This window comes from Clavelina lepadiformis, chromosome 5 (assembly GCF_947623445.1).
Source record: "Clavelina lepadiformis chromosome 5, kaClaLepa1.1, whole genome shotgun sequence".
NCBI lineage: Eukaryota > Metazoa > Chordata > Ascidiacea > Aplousobranchia > Clavelinidae > Clavelina > Clavelina lepadiformis.
In genome coordinates this window covers 19,358,910-19,376,092 of record NC_135244.1, presented here as the reverse complement: position 1 = coordinate 19,376,092, position 17,183 = coordinate 19,358,910, and the positions used below count along the sequence as shown (strand labels likewise).

Below are 17,183 nucleotides of genomic sequence, written 5' to 3'. Positions count from 1 at the left end.
ATGTACTGTAGGAACCCGCAGACATAGATGGTAGTATCGGTTTCCATTCAATCATAAAATAACCAATAAATGCCAGCAAAGCAATACACAAACGACCGACTTGCCCAGACGGCGAACCCCAACACTTCGAATTTCGCAAAACTAAAAGATGATGAAGGATGTTCCCTCAAAGGGGGGGGGGGGGCAATAAAACTATTAAAGAAATGACAAGCTGCAAAATCGTGCGTCCTAAAAATCTAATTGATAGTTACTAAACGCACATGTTTGCTGGCACATCTTCTTCACTACGCGACAGTTCAATAGCTTGTCAAAGGGCACCGCTGGTCTCAGAAAAAGCGTCAACACCTCTTGTGTACCTCTAGAAATAGATAGCTGCGACTTTGTGAAAGTAACGAAATCGATTCGCAAATGAATTAAGTTAAAGATCATTTTTATCCTGTACCTCAAAATGTGAATTACCAAAAATCCAATGTTCATTCAAAAAGCGTAAATTGTTTGACGTAACGACGTCCTCTGGATTGCGTCGTCACCAGGTAGTCTTTATTTAGCGGTAAAGTACAACAGCGATAACGAAACCCAATACATGATATTCGTGTTCGCATGATCCTTGAATAATTTTCCGCGCGACACATCCCTGTTTCTAACCATTCGAAGAAGATTCATTAGCTGTTGCAACCGATCGTTTACTTTGGATTGCGATAACAAGTAACTTAATCGAAGTTAAAACCCAATGCTTTGTTTTTGATTTAGCGGTTTCCTTGTGCTCGGCCAAACGGCTCCGATTTCTAGAACAAGGCAAAGCTACAGACCTGGTGGTTGGCGCGTTGGATCCTAAATTACAAGCTATTCACGATGATATTCCCAGCGAGCGTGCGGTTTGTCGAATCGAAATGCAAAAAAAAACAATTTCAATTGCCTTTAAACTTCAAACAGTAAACATTACATTACAGTGTATATATGAAAAATAAATAATTTCCATTTTGGGCGCGTTGGATATTGCGCAGACAAAACGCGCTGGAAAAGGATCAGAGACTTAATACGTTACTGTTTGGCAAATGTACGTTATTGTCAACTTTGAGCTTATAGTTTTGTGTAAACTCGCCTCCACCAAATGGGTAATTCTTCAACAAACGCAAACAACAACGGACGAAGTTAAGGTTCAAAAAGGCAAGTTGCTTCATCAATATCAACAACATACAAAGCGGCCGAACTGCCGGAAATGTTATTAGGCGTTTCCGGATAGAAGGTAAGCAAGTCCCGCTGCTATATCGATCGTTTAATTGCAAGGGTGAGCATGTAAGAGCAGAAAGATTTCAGTGCTGATTATAAACCGGCTTGATCGGTATAGGTAAGTCGACCGGAGACGGTCCACCGGACGGATAAAACGGATCGCTTTACTAATCATATCAAGCGGAAACGATGCGCTTGTTTTGGGGAAATACGCGCTTTTAAACGAATGTAAGCTTGGGAAATTTTAAACCAATGTGTCATGTGTGGTGGAAAACATTTAGGAAAATTTAGGATGTGTGCTGTGCTGTGTTACCAGTTGATGATGTAAACTTCCACTGAGCACTGCGATTTAAGCAAAATGTTTGCTCCAAGTATCTTCGATCATTACAGAGCGTGGGAAACACAATACCACGGTTACAAGAGTTTCAGGCATTCTAACAATGGCGACGTCTGTCGCTTTACAAAGGACTTATCGTGTTCCAAAACGCAATACAAGTTAAGCTATCACAGAAAATCGATTTTATCCGTACTCTCCACCACACACATCTCAAAAGCATTCCAACAAAGAGTGATACGAACAGTGCGGTTCAATTAGCTAAACGATGTTTATTTCGTTTTCCACTGGGGATTGAGAAGTTTGTTAAAGCCCGAGACAACATATTATTGCAACGAAATACCTGCCGGATCGAACACTTGTTACCATCGTACTTAAACCGACCATGGAGGCGGAAAAAATGTAAATTGGCGTTGACCGAAAACGAACCTTCTCAACTAACGAAACGGCTAGTAAATTGACCTTCTGTTTAACCAAGCACCTGGTGCAAGTTATTACTGGGGCCGGATTAAATTTAATACCCTGTAGCTGAAGATTGCTGCTAACCAGGTCCAATTAACAACACATGCGTTACCTATACGGCTTGCGGCGTCGTGAAAATATGACATTTCCAAAGGTTCGGGATATTTTTTACCACCAAGCCGCACAAAGTAAAGGTCAAACCGCGGAAGAGTAGTAACTGACACCTTGTGTGGCCATGTGTTGTTTCTGGGATGCACGTCGGCATAGAACGCGTGATTGGTCAGCTTTAAGTGACAATCGTTCACAGATGTCGTGACAAACTACATGATAAATGACTTACTGCAATTGGGTACTACCCAGTTGCTAATCAAGTTTATAAGTGACAGCACAGTTGCTTTGAGTCGGTCAATTTTCACAATTGGAAAATGCATTTGACCGTACCACAAACACAGAACCGAGATGGCGTCAGAATCCTGGTGTAAGTCATAATAAACTTGAACTGCGTTTGTCTTATGACTTCTCAAGCAATAACTAAACGTCGAAACGACAGAACACATTGTGTGGTCCATGTTTAAGTTTGTCGTCCCGTCAAACAAAAAAGTTTCAACGCGCAGCTGCAATCCAGAACGACCGGCTGGACTGATGGCGGTAAAGTCGCTCACAAATAAATACCTTGACAGGATAGGTGACCGTAAAGCGATAAAAATGGCCAAAATCGCAAGTCCGATGATCGAACATGTACCACAAGCCATGAAGTTTGTCTATAGTGAGAGCGATTAAGGTCCGCACGTGGCCGGAATTGTTATCCATCACCTAAGCTACAGGTGGGTCTTATCCTGTTTACATCACAAACCAGTTTGGACAAGAAAGCACAAACTTTGCAAACGCGCACCTATAAGCAGGCTTTGTCATGTTGTTAACATTTCGAATTTCGACGTCCAGGTGTGCTCTCCCAATGCTTAGTACACCCGGGGTACCGTTTAGAGCTAGCTGATGACACAATTTTGGCTAATGACTGAAGGGACGGGCATATTCACTACAAACGGCGTCAATTTAACGGTAATTTCGCGTGCTAGCGTCGTCGATAAATTCAAACTATATCAGCAAACACTGACGGTAATGGCATTTGAATTTCAAGTCCTTGATACGCTACTAACCAATTTCAGCATGAAACCAAACACGTGCAAAGTTGTTATGAGAATATTTAAAAACATCGCATACCGCACAATGTTTTGTTAATAAGGGTTGCTAGTTTTGAAAGACTTTGTCCTGAAAAACTTCGGATAAAGTTCGTTGCCAAATTGCGAACACCTAACCGATTTCGCAAAGCTTTAACAGTAAAGAAAGCTGAGTAGGCAAAATAATAGGTTTGTGTCAGACTAAACAACCAGTAGAAGGGAATATCCATGAGGTCATTCCGTACTTGTTATTCAAGGGCAAGGAGAAAGAACGAAGTCAAGTGTAAAGAGGAGCCATCACCTGTCGTTGGCAATGACTTTGGTCAGAGTGTCGTTTTATTACTGACTATACCATTAACCTACTGAAACGACGCAAAGGGGCAATAAGAAGATATTATGATGTCCTGTGCGACGGAGTATTCCTTTCCGGTAAGTGTCATTCCACAAGCGTAGAATAATGCTTGACAATAAAGGTACCGGGAAACCGTTCGTGTTTAGGGCGCAATAACATTTGCTTGACACTGGAGCACGAGCCACAAACTTCGACAGATCTTAGCACGTGTCCTTGACTTTCAAAGGCCCCAACGGCACACTTGATCGCTTCAATTGCTTTTAACGTAAACTACAGCCCAGTAAAGTGTCTAAGGAATGCGGTAAATGTAGAATTGAATTCAGGTCAAAAGTTACCGTTAAGGATGACACCGTCATGACTCACAATGGATTCTAAAACCATTTGTTTCGAAATTCATGAAACTACCGAGTTTGAATTTCATGTAATATCGGCTATATCGGTAATTTCATACGAGATTTTGTTTCTGTTCGAAAAATCATCGGTTTAAACTTGATCGACGGGGAAGGTGTAGACCTCCTAGTAATTTATGGTAAAAGCATTTCTAAACAGGCAATTTTCAAGTCTTAGGACGGAAACTGAGTGAGCTTTAAATGACTAGTTCTGACAAAGGCTGGGAAAAGTAAATAGACAATATGTATAAGTTCTTTCATATATAGATATGGATTGTTTGGACGTTAAATGAAAAAGATCTGTAATTTATATTTACAAAACGCCGACATAGATGACGTCTCTTGCAAAGACGATCACACAAAAAAGGATGATGTTCGATTTGGGTGGGCAGAACCGCATCATTCAATTTCAAATGGATGCTAGGTTAGGTGCCACTTTAGTTTTAAAATAATCATGAAATTAATACAGCCTACTGTTTGCGCATAGAACTTTTAAATAAAATAAATTGTAATTGCCAACTTAACATTGTCCAGCGCGGGACAACGTTTCCCTTCATAACAGGTGTAAGCCGGTTAAAATCGGAAATCACTTGTCCTCGCGACATTAAACAACAAAGACTAACGAAAACATGAAAATGGTGACACAGGTCTGTTGTGACTTCTTATTCAGCATATACATTTTTTTAAACTAAATACACTGTAGTATGAAAACGCAATATTTAAAATCGGGTTTCGTAAACACAACGCTCAAAGTAGGAAATGTTTTTGTACGCTGCCATAACGTACAAAGCAAAATCACTCAACAACGGTGCAAACTGAAGACAAATGCGTGGTCGTTTCAATCAAGCAACGAATGCAAAAAAATTGTCTTACACATTTTCTTAGCGTTAGAGTTGACTTGAAACAATGTTTTTGGAACGTTAATTGCTTTCAACATCGGTTTTACCCAAGTTAACTTAAACCCGCAGGCTAAAAACGTATTCAGCGGCTACGTCGTAGCTGACTTATATCACTTTTGTCTCAAATTGACCGTAGAATACTTTAAACTGAGAAATTTAACGCGGGAAGTAGCACTTGCAGAATATATGACAAGTGTCAATCAGAGAGGATCTCTCAAGGGATGGATAATAAGCTCCCATCGGGGCCAACATACACGCACGCGTCGTTAACTTGATTACTTTCGTTACGCGCTCTAGGGGAGTTTTAGTGCAAAACTACATGACAACAAACATTACAGGTCTGTTTTATAATTCTATTACAAACCGTCTTGTTTTACAACCGTATACAATTAAATGCCTGGCTTTAAATTTTGAAGCCGTTTTGGCAATTAAAAAGAAGTAAAAACTGGTGGGAACGATTTCCTACATATATCAATTGATTTCGCGCACCAGCGCTCGAGTGATGAAGTTTTCTGCCGGATGTGTCCCAAACATTCAGTTAACGTTGGACGGATAACCGTAAGCCAGTTATTACACGATTCCAAAACGTCGCCTTTATAATAGCTCACGAACGCGTAACGTTAAATTTCCTTCCGAGTTTCGCGACCGCCAAAACAAAAAGAACCTTTTCATTGCCGTTTTGGAAAGGACATCGCATATCGGCGTACGGCGACGAAACACAAGCGATGATAGTACGGACAAGGCGGCCGGAAACCAGGCCGGTTCCCTAAGTCTACCTCAGAGCGTTTCTTACTGCGCTGTCGTTTAACAAGATGATTTAAAGCAATATCGAGACCAGAGACGTGTTTGGCGGTGTAGCAGCACAAAATAATGGGCTGGGTTGACAACTTTTATCCGGGCTATGCGAAAACACGTCTCACAGGAGTTTGAATGTATGTTCAGTTTAAGTGGAATAATATGACTCATTACTCATATTTTGTTGCATGACAAGGTTCGGAGATTAATTCCGCTGATAAACTTGACCGTTTCCGCTGGTAAAAGCGATAAGGCCTTTTGTTTATAGAACACTAATAACAATATTTGCCCCGGTGAAATTCTATACCACCCGATAATAATTTCTAAACAAACACTCGATGTAGCAACGACAAACATAGCACACAACTGTGAGTAATGGTACGCCAAATAACCAACAAAGTTCAATATTACAACAAGACAGCTCATTTGTTGCTGTACAGTATGCTGATAGCATAAAAACCTCAGCAATTTCCAAAAAATCGAAATTATAGTAAGTTCAGGCAACCACACAAAATAAAAGATGGTATGTATTGCCATAACCACGTTGTTATACACAAAATATTCCAACAATTCATTTTCAAATACCTAAGCTAAGTGAATCCGTATAAGTTTTGCTGGTGGAGAAAAAGAAATTGAATAGTAGTCTAACTAGCAAACAGTTACCTTCAATTACGGCTTGAGTGTTTTCTAAATTGTTAAGAGTTATGCGAAGTAGTGAGTCAGCCAACACAAGCCTGTCATTGGAACGATTGAGGAAGAAAATTCTTGTGTCACGCTTCTTTACCTAATGCAAATGATAAAAATGCCATAGGGTAATTGTAAGCTTTGAAAGCAACTTTTTCTTATAGCTATGGTTGATTCAACTTAAGAATTACCGTAACAGAAAATCATATAGTTAACAGAAGGAATGGTTTCTTACATTAGTTTTGCAGAATGTTGGATTTCCCATACCATATACGTCGACAAATGCATTTTTGTAAAATGGATACGGAGATTTCTGCAAAGTGACCAAATTTGTAGCCAATCTTTTTCCTTTCATGAACCTCCAAACCTGTAATATAAACACGACCAAAATGTGAACTATTAAAAACGAATAATGCTCGGTACAAATGATTCGCAAAAAAACACAAGCGTAATGGTTTAGTAGGTTGATACAGTCATCAATTTTATTAGGTTATAAAGACCATGTACGGCTTACTTGAAGTGTGCATTTATATGTTCCAGCCCTCAGGTTGTCACATTGTGTAGCAGTTCCAGTTAGAATGATACCAGATGTTTCGTTCTTCTCTACAATGGTGCTGTCAACACAGTTGGTATTCTTTGGTGGTGATAATGACATCATAATTGCTCTAGTTAACCGCGACCCTTCAACTGACACACTGGCGAGGTAGAATACGCAAAATGCTACCAGCGATAATCGCCAAAGACGACTTTGTATTGTCCGAAGGGAAGCATTCTTTCCAGGGAGATTGCAATACATTTTCATACGCAGTTACTTCAAATAACGCTGACACTCAACAGTTAAATATACAGTGCTTTAAGATAAAGTTCGGCGTATGTGCCGCTAAGGCGTTTTTGAAAGATCTTCTTATCTCAAACCCCAATACACAGATCGTTTTCGAACCAACTGTCAGTTATAATCCATCATAACTTTCAATATCCACAATACTGAAAGTATAGCAATGGTCAGCCACAATTAGAGACACTTAAACTACTGCCCTTAGCTTACTCTTATACCGCTAGACCTAAAATTTAATCCTATGTACTTAATAATAATCAAAAACTATGTGTAGTTGTGAACATGCCGTCTTCACAGCATGCAAGGAACACAGACAAACACACAACCTTCAAACACCCTGCTACAGCACAAACACTCAACTGATCACCGGTACGAGTTGAAAAAAAGAGAGGAACCTTTTTTCTTTTTATCAGACTTTTTCTCCTTTTGTTTGAAATCGTCGGGTCTCCAGTAGTTTTATTTGTAAGGGGTAAGGCGCAAAGTGCATTGCTACTGCGTGCCATAAGACCGAAAAAGCTCTGTTATAAAACAAAAGATGCCTTTTTTGTTTGATTGTGTAATTATCACACCGGAAAGGCCTGTTTCTTCTAACAAAAAGTCAATTTTAGTGTTTTTCTCACAGTGTTTATGGCGCCAAATTTTTTTGAGTTTAAAATTGACGGTAAATCCAAAAAAAAACGTCAGGTGCAATGAATACAAACGAGATATGGTTTCAATTATTATCGAGCAAGGCCGGAACCTCTTCTTTCATCCCCATTATATCAACTATACAACACATTAGATGGTTGGTAACTTGGTACATCTAGCTATCAGCATCGCATAATTCTATTTGGGATGGCTGCGAAAGTCTTATTTTTTGGATTTATGTCATGCAAAATATTCTCATTCATTAATCTTTTTTGAAAAACCTTGCAGACCCGAGAAATTTGCGAAATGACTTACAACTTGTAGAGTTTTTATATTGCTTAGCTTGGCCTACTTAAATTGATTCTCCACGGTGGATTGGCAATAGTTTATTGTATATTATTCTATAATCTACACCAGCGGTCGGCAAACTTTGGGTCTTCAAGCAAAATATAATGGGCCGCATATTGTACCCTATAATCAAGTAAATGTGGGCTGAGTGGTAGTTTCAGTGTTTTTATTTTATTATCTTGGTTAACTTGGAGCAATCCACTTGTTGATGTATTTTTCCATCTTAAGTAAAGGTTAACTGCAGCTATATCGGCAAACATCTGGAAAACACAACCAGTAACCTCCGACTCACATAGCGTTAATTCTCGTCATATTGAGAATACAAGCCTATTTTTATTCATAACGCTAATCCTCTACTACCCTACCACTTATCTTTAGCAATTGTGACTTGGACAATAGTTGAATAATTCACAGTGAGTGTTCGAAGGATATCTAAGTCACACTTCAGTCAGCGAAAAGTTATATAAAGAGGTTCAAGCTTCATTTTATCAGTAACGATGAAACGATAATTTCCAAACAAAATGTTAAAGTTGAATCTAAATTTCATGTCTCATAATAGTTAATTTGCTAAATTTAAAGTATTGAGAACTGACTACTATAGCCAGCTAGTGGAATTTCAACCCACGCTCGCACAAACCAATGCATGTTTTAGTTTCAAGGCCGCAATACGACTTAACATAAGTGACGCGAGTTAACTGTCTGTTAATTGCAGGTTAACGTATATTGCTAAACCCTGTGGAAAGCACGTAACTAGATTAAAAGTTAATTGAAGTTATCCTAATAGCTTCAAAAAATAATGTCTGCTGCGAAAAAAAGAAAAGCACATTGAAACTATTAGTGAGCTAGTAATATTTACTGCATTAAGTATATTTCACATTTGATGCTGGGCCTTCATTTACTAATGAAGTGAAAATTTGGGCCATCGTAGTAAAAGTTTGCCGATCACTGATCTATACTGTTCTATAAGTATACACAGTAGACTTTTTGACACAATTTTCCGAATTACCGTAATGTAGCTTTTTGTTTTTTCGAATTTTTGTCCTCCGTTTTTCTTCTAACTTTCGGTAATCATACCGACTTCATTTTGGGATTAAACTTTTTTTAAATATATTTTATTTCATTAGATTAAACTTCACTTTTCAAATTTCACATTGCCGATTTCATTGAATAGTACAGATTTAATTTTCAACTTTAAGCGAATGAGAGTGGACCTGTTGATAGGTTCAGAGAGGAGACACGCTGACACCTAACGACAACTTTGTCCAAGGAAAATGAAAAACCTATAGTATTTGTTTTCTGCTGGAGTATGTATTAGCAAAAATTCTATTGTAATACTAATATTTCTCTATTAACTGAAGGGGCCGAAAATATGGTGTAAGCCGTTGGTATAGCTGCTATAGCACAATAGAAAGAAACTAACTGAAAAGAAAAAGTTGCGCTAGCTTAAAACGTGCAAAATGCACAATAATGATGCAATAAAGGCGACAGGTTAGCATGGCCACCAGACGCCAAGACCAAATACGATAATGTTTATATTTGATATCTGATAATACAAATATTTATCAGTAGATAAGCAGATAGGTTTGTCAAGTCTAACGGAGCGTGTTTTAAGTTATTAGCTTCCACAAACGTCTGTAATAATGTTTTGCTATGCCCTTAGTAAGTCTCAGATTATGCGGCTTTGAGCGAGCTGTTCAAACGATTTCACCTACTTATCAAGAACATTTTGCCCACCTGTAGTGGTGGTGATAGGCTATTCAATGAAAAGAGAAATGATAAAATCTTGCGTGACCGTAGGATACCGCATAAACGTTTATTAGTGAAGACTTTTAGTATTTTAATACATTTTAGCAAGGGATTCTGCAGAGATTTGCAGCCGTGGTTAACGTTTCTTATAAACTACGATTTATATTCTATTTGCAGTAAAATGGTTTCCTTGAAACCAAGTAGTTTTCTTAATCCCTGTAAATATTTTTGGGCTTTGCTCATTCGTTCAGAAATTATGGTTATCTAGCCTAACGCACTTCATTTTGTTGCTTTTTCACTCGTGTAATCATAGACGGTTTTCCTGAGTAATGTAATGAGATACGTTTTGATAGAAAACAAAAGCTGCTTGTACATCACCCCATTCGCGCTATTCATTCATTTTTTAAAATATTTACCCTGTAATACAATATTATTTAATTTAATTACACTTCAATGGTGAATATGTTGCCTTCTTTACGCGTGTTACCTGAGAGTGGCTTGGTCATAAAATCTCCAAATATGATAAGAAGATGTAGCTTCGCGTTGCTACACAAAAGTAAAAAAGGGCACACGCCAAAGTAGCTTTGTTATCAGCAAGTTAAATCACTGTTAACAGGAACGGATTTTAACTCCTTTAAATCTCTTTAAAACATCTTACAATCAGGCGGCTTTAGCAATAAGTTTGCTCATTCTGATGACAAGATAGATCCGGGCAAATGAAAATATGAGAATATTTGTTGCGTTTGAAGATGTCAGACTACCGCTGGATGTACAGCCTGGTCAGTCCGTGGGTGACGTTAAAACCGTTCTCCGTGATTACTTTAAGCTTAATTCCTCGCACATGGAAGACAAAATACTTCAGCTTACCTACGCAGGAGCAATTCTGAACGATGCCTGGATTTGCTCGGACATTGGCATTTCGTCAGGGGCGACCGTAAAAAGTCTACTGAAGGATTCGGATAAGCCAGTGCTTCATATAAACTGCGCCTTTAACGACGATATCATTGCAATACGTGAGCAAATTGACCATTCGAAAACGTCCGTGAAGAGCCTTCGAGAAATGGTATCTAAAAAAACAGGTTTACCGGTGTCGGTTTTTCGACTGTGTACACCTAATGGGGAAGAAATGTTTGATGGGCACACGCTCCACGAGTACAAGGTAACGCTAGGTACCACAATAACTCTTCACGTTTGGGACGGTTGGTGTGATCTGCTAGCGGCTGCCATTCGAGGTCATACCAAGCGCGTGTACAGATACGCTTCTACCGACGAACAGATTGCGAGATTTCAGTACCGGGTTGCCTGCTATATCGCGGCACATTTTGGCCATGTTGATCTCGCAAATTCGCTGATAAACCCAAGATTTGGAGGGGTCAAGCCAGAAGAACCAGTGGGCCAACATCCGACAAAGCTGTGGAGCATTGCTGCTCACCACCCAGATATATGGAAATGTCCCGTCCACGAAGCCGCACAATGCGGAAAAGTAAACGTTCTTCGTATATTTGTCCAGAATAATATCTGCTGCCTTGTGGCAAAGGACTCAAATGGCCACACTCCTATACAAGTGTGTTGCAAGTACGACCAAACGGACAGCATCTTGTACTTATCTTCAAAGCTGTACAGCAGTTATACAGAAAACAACGTGACACTGCCAATGTTCGTGGTAATACGATGTCGCAAGTGGTGCGAGAAGGCAAGAGATAAGGTCCTCTCCAGGTTAGGTGCTTACTGCTCTTCAATGAAAAGACGGTCGTACAAAGGTATATCATTGGTCGGTCACGGAGTTCTGGTTGATGGATATGGCGAAAACTGGATGCATTCAAAAGCGAAAGCTTCAGAGGCTGTTTACTTGTCCCAAATGGAAAGCGGCGTTGCCCTGCACGATATAAGTTCAATAGCGACCAGACAGCATGGTAGGCATCAATATAGCAAGCAAAACTCAAATAAGTTTTCTCCTGTCAAAAGTCTTCATGATAGAAAGCATCTGATCTCGATTGGCAGCAGCACATTGCTTCCACAAGCCAAAGATAGTCGGTTTCCTTCATTATCCAGATCCAGAAAATATTCCTCCCGTGATTCGGACGAACCAAGAGACGAAGGAGCCTACAGCCCCGCATCCTACATCCACACCCCCAAACTGCAGTCATCAAAGCAAACACAGCAGCCGCAAAATCTGCGAAACAAGAAAACGGTTGAGGCGGCCATATCACTCCCAGCAGTAAGCGTCGAAAACACTCTACGTCCGTTCTTTCATGTGAGCTCTCGAATCGAAAACCCAGTCTTGCACACGATGAAAGTTTTCGAAAATTACAGGGACTTATGTCCTAGAGACAACGCCATTCATTGTATGAGCGTGGCCAGTACATTCAAGGACAAGGCGTGGTTACGTCAGGTGGATCTTGCCATATCTCTTGCAAAACGAGGCGTGCTTAATTGCTTGGTTGCAAACGAGAGCGCGGTACGACCAGTCACTGTACTGCCGACAGTGTTAACCAACAGTGTTAAGATCAGAAGCTGATTAAAGGGGAGAAACCCACCTAGATAACTATTGTTGTTTTTGTCTCTTTTCTGTTTATGCATACAATATTAGGTATTTATGACGTACATTAGCAAAAATAAATCGTTTTTCGTGGGAACTGCTCATAGACGATAACGTAACCGTGTTGTAAAGTAATTGTCACTGCTGTATTATTTTGACAATAAATCTGCCTTAAAAGTTGTATCCTCGTTTTTCATCACTCTATGTCTTTTATATATATAGCCTATATATAAGCCTGTAAACATGATGAGATTTTACAAGGTCCTATCTAATTTCCATAAGAAAGCAGAAACAGGTTACATAATTAAGGTACCATTAGTAAGCCCCCGCAACATAGTGTACAGTATGCTCTTTCAAGATTGACCGTTTATTAGCGTCTTTTTAAAGACTACTTTGCAATCCAGTAGTTTGCATACCTAAGTCAGCTGTTGTTTCGAAGCAAACGTGTTCTATTCTCTCTTCTAAACAAGCCTTTAAGCTGAAAAGGCCACTAGTACCAGCTCCAATAATGCACACAATTTTGTCCGTTACCACACTTACAGAAGCAATATTTTGGCGACATAAAATTTTTAGTTTCACAAGTAACCTGTCTGACTTCTTGCTTCTTCTTCGAGGCACATCGCTTGCATTAAACTTTGATTAAAGCCTAGGTTTAATTTAAACTCTAAGCTCTGGACAAAATCAAGTAGGCAACGAGTTTCGTTCATTTGCAACCTTTCTATAAGTCTTTTAAATTGCTCTTGGCATTGTGTGATATTAATAACAACAGCATGCGGTGTTTCTATTCGTGATGAAAAACGCAAATTTAATTGACGCTCACCAAAATTAACCATGCATTAGGCTCATTTTGTTTTGCAATAGAAGCCATCACAAGTCACACAACAGAGAAACAAACGGTTGAGTTTAGCAGTCCGCGGATGCAAAGTATACACTCATTAACTTAACTCAGCATTGATAGATATTAGCTTTTATGCGGTTTTCATGAAACGTTTTGCTAACAAAAAAAATTCTACCAGGAACAGTAGTGCAGTATCTATTTCTTTTTACTTCGCAGTATCTCTCTTATCTACTGTATACGTCAATCAACAAAGCCACCATGCCCGCTTTTTACAGACATTATTGGGTCACAACGTCGTTTGGGTTCAAAGCGTTTGTTGCCGTTGGTCGCTTTGCACTCGTGTTTATATTTCACTGGCACTTTGTCACAATGTTTGCAGTTTTGTAGTTTTTTTATGTCATTTTAAGAAAACTTTAGAATACGTGTGTACTCTGCATATAACTAACTGGAGGTTCTACACTCCTCTGAGTGGTTTATCATCTCTATGTGATCTTTAAATTAACCTAGTTTCTCTCACATTATCATTATATTCTCGTAAAGTTTCTTGTCAATTATAATATCACTTGTTCTCGATCTTACACATCTACTCATACACATACAAGATAAACTTAGCCAAGTTATTACATCCTTCTTATTGCCTTGCGCACTTCTGGGAATATAATTCATACCTTGGGCAATCGGAGTGAACCAATAAAACGAAAATGCTCGTCGCACGTGCAATAAGACCATCATATTTATTCTTTTGCTTAATTCTTCATTTTGGAGTATATGGCGCCAAAAAGGTTCTCTAAGCTGTGCAAAAGACCAATGCTTATTAAACGATATTAATACCAATACAAAATTACCGAATATCATATTTTATTTTTTATTTTGATAGATAAAATAATCTGCAGAAATGGCAATTTGTAATGCGTAAAATAGTATCTCCAATGAGTTACTAAAGTAAAAATATTTGAAAAAATATTTCACAACTCCTAGCGTTTATGACAAATAGAGTTATAAAGAATTGTAAATGAAAAACGAAACAAAATGTTAAATGAAATTATGTGACTTTAGTAACTATATTGTGTTACTCACAAGATATGCTTTTCTCATAGCATATCGTAATATCTCGTTCCTCGAAAACAGCCATTTATAACCAAATGTTGTAGGTAAGTAAATGTTACAACCTTGTCAGCTGTTTGGAGTTGCAAAATAACTACTAAGACGTGTCAGCTAAAAGTTAGGAAAAAAGTTGATGTTGTAATTTCATCACAGACAAAATCTAAATTTGCAAAAATCTCATCGCAACAATCTGCCACGCTTTTCCAGCAAAAAGTAGGTTTGTGTGTCCATCTGCCACTAGGGGCAACATGCGACAGGGGCTCTGCAAATTCAAGATTTCTATGGGTGTGATCAGATGGGTTTCTTCAGGCTTTCACTATTCGACCTGATTACCGTATGGAGAAGAATCGGACAAGCCCAATGACTTGGAGGTAGACTGCTGAAACTTAGTTGAAATTGGTTTGAAAACTTGGATGGTTATACGGGTATTAACCGTATTTTCATGGGTCTTATCCATATGTAACCAGTTTCTGATGATTAAATGATATTGTGTACATGTTATGATCTGTACAAACGCAAAGATTTCCGAATGGCTTGGGCCTACTACGCCTGTGGACGTTGCATGTGTAGCGCATTGACATGTTTACCGGTATGTTTGAAGAGGTTATATTATAGGCAATATTCACGCCGATTTATAACAAATAAACGAAGATATGAAACTTTAGTGCCCTTCTAGACTGCAGAGTTTGGCATAGGTGCACTCAATAAGTATATTTTCTATTAGCTTCGATGACACTATTTGTAGGTGCGTATTTACGTACTTCATGACTTGGTCAGAGCTTCTGCTATTCCTAATTTTCAATTGATTAAGGGATTAGAATTAGGCAAACAGGATACATTACTAGGACTATGCCTCCGGGCTGTTTTGAGCACCCACACTCCATAGTGCAAAGTGTGGCGGCTGCGTGCACAAGATTCATCAACATGCACGCCGAATTTTTTATCTTCATGCTGATTTATAACAAACAAAGAAAAGCTAGTTGTTTGAAAGCCAATTTATTATAAATAAACGAAGAATTGAGGCTTTGGTGAAAACCATCACGCCTAACTTGCATCTTTGTACGCACGATTTCTCGTGGAAAACTACCATACCTTCCAGTCTGGCTCGCACTTGTAATTTTTAGTTGTTTAGCTCATGTAAGGTCTTGTTGGAAGCTGCCATACTTTTCAGTCGGGACCATACCATGCTGTGCTGGGTACTCACATTTCTACTCTTCTATGAAGGCATGAATGGCAAGGACTTCCGGTGTAATGGACAAGTTGTGACATGTTATATACTGTATAATTTGATACAATGATATTTTATGATGAATTCATAACCTTTGTCCTCGCACAGAGGAAAGTCTTCATGCTACTTAAACTCTGCGATGATTCTTCTTCTTTTGAGGCCTGGTCATCAAGTTTGTTTTTGCGCTATTTCTGATAAACAGTTTTTTGGTTTTGTACCATATCGTATGTTTCATCATTTAGATCAACTATTCATTTGGAACTTTCATATTATCAGGACAATTGAAGAGGACCAAGTGTCGTTCACACCTTGCATAGCCTAGTGCAGGGGTGTCAAACTCAATCGCACCAGGGGCCAAAACTCAAAACTTATTTAACGCCGCGGGCCGTAAGGATAAAACTTGATTGAACGTTTCGTGACACGAGTATATGAATTGGAACAGTCAGCGAAAGAGCACCAAATTTTTGTTTTTTTTGACGGTGTTGGCTGGGAATAAATCGATTTATTCTATCATATGATGAGGCAACTGTTGTGCTGCTGTATTGTGCGATTTGTTATAATCTTGTTTTTGCTTGAAAAAAGTAAGTTATACTGCACAATGATCTCGCGGGCCGGAAATAGTTCAATGTATAAAATAGCATTGCGGGCCAAGTTTTATTGTAAAGCGGGCCGGATGTGGCCCGCGGGCCGGGAGTTTGACACCTATGGCCTAGTGGCATGGAAGTGCAAAAGTAGATACTGATATAAAAGTGCCTTACCATGGCATGGCATTACGTCTGTACAGGTTTTTATTAATAAATCTTAAAAAGTTTTGTACAGGCTGTTACTATTACGGATTCGGAAACTCACCGGAAACAATCATATGTTCAGACTTATTTTTTTACAATTTCTTCTTAATTAGTACAGCATCATCCAAAGCGTCATATTAAAAAAAGTAAGAAATTGTCCGGTCCAATGAGCATGTGATGTTGATGTGGGCTTGTTTATTATGATTTTGGCGATAGCTGGTTGCAGGTCCAAGCAAAGCTGTAAATTTGGTGGAAAAGTTTAGGTAGTTGTTTTAGAAATTTTAGCACAAGGATTGTGTCCAAACAAAGACTGTAGGCAGTCCTAGCCAAGATCTCATTGCAAGCCAAAATTCAGGATGGTTCATGATGTGGTTTTGCAATAGTAGCTTCTTGGTTTAACGTACTTTGCATTCAAAAACCTATCTCTTTAAATTGGGTCATGACACCTATAAGCGTGCCAAATAAATGTACTCTAATGATATTGTAATGTACTATGTGATAAGTGATAAATCTTACATGAAAAATTGCGCCATGCTAATGTGACACCTGTTAGTGTATACAGACTATGCGACATATTGGCAATTTTGCACTAAAGAGTCGGTGTGTAAGCCAACGCTCAAACGTCATGCAAACTTTCCAGAAGGTCACTGAAGTCAGTATTAGGAACTGTCGCTACAGCACTTTTGTCCTGTTATGTAAATGTTTGTCATTTCTGGTTATTCGGTTTATGCACTACATCTAGTTATCTCGTTAGCTGTCGAATAAAAACACTAAAATTTTAGGTGTACCCTTTCCAGTATTCCTACC

General features: G+C 38.9%; 2 protein-coding genes across 5 annotated transcripts in view; one reads left to right on the top strand and one right to left on the bottom strand.

The window, feature by feature from the left end:
- LOC143460593 (agrin-like) overlaps positions 1 to 7,503 on the bottom strand; it is a 42,361-nt gene extending 34,858 nt beyond the window's left edge. For 2 of the 4 annotated variants that reach the window (XM_076958173.1, XM_076958174.1), the window contains exons 1-3: positions 6,838 to 7,503; positions 6,559 to 6,690; positions 6,303 to 6,423 (exon numbers count right to left, since the gene is read on the bottom strand). In XM_076958173.1, the coding sequence (XP_076814288.1) occupies positions 6,303 to 6,423; positions 6,559 to 6,690; positions 6,838 to 7,125 (541 nt within the window). In that variant the 5' untranslated portion in view covers positions 7,126 to 7,503. The remainder of the gene's footprint in view (positions 1 to 6,302; positions 6,424 to 6,558; positions 6,691 to 6,837) is intronic. The other 2 variants (XM_076958176.1, XM_076958175.1) reach the window with 1 other exon arrangement.
- Positions 7,504 to 10,420: 2,917 nt separating this feature from the next.
- LOC143461195 (protein ANKUB1-like) lies at positions 10,421 to 12,592 on the top strand. Its single transcript, XM_076959023.1, has one exon. It carries the CDS (start codon positions 10,604 to 10,606, stop codon positions 12,395 to 12,397), a length of 1,794 nt encoding a protein of 597 aa, XP_076815138.1. The 5' UTR covers positions 10,421 to 10,603; the 3' UTR covers positions 12,398 to 12,592.
- Positions 12,593 to 17,183: the final 4,591 nt, after the last annotated feature.

Excerpts from the sequence above, each read along its gene's own strand:
- LOC143461195 (XM_076959023.1), top strand. The coding sequence starts at position 10,604 with ATGAGAATATTTGTTGCGTTTGAAGATGTCAGACTACCGCTGGATGTA.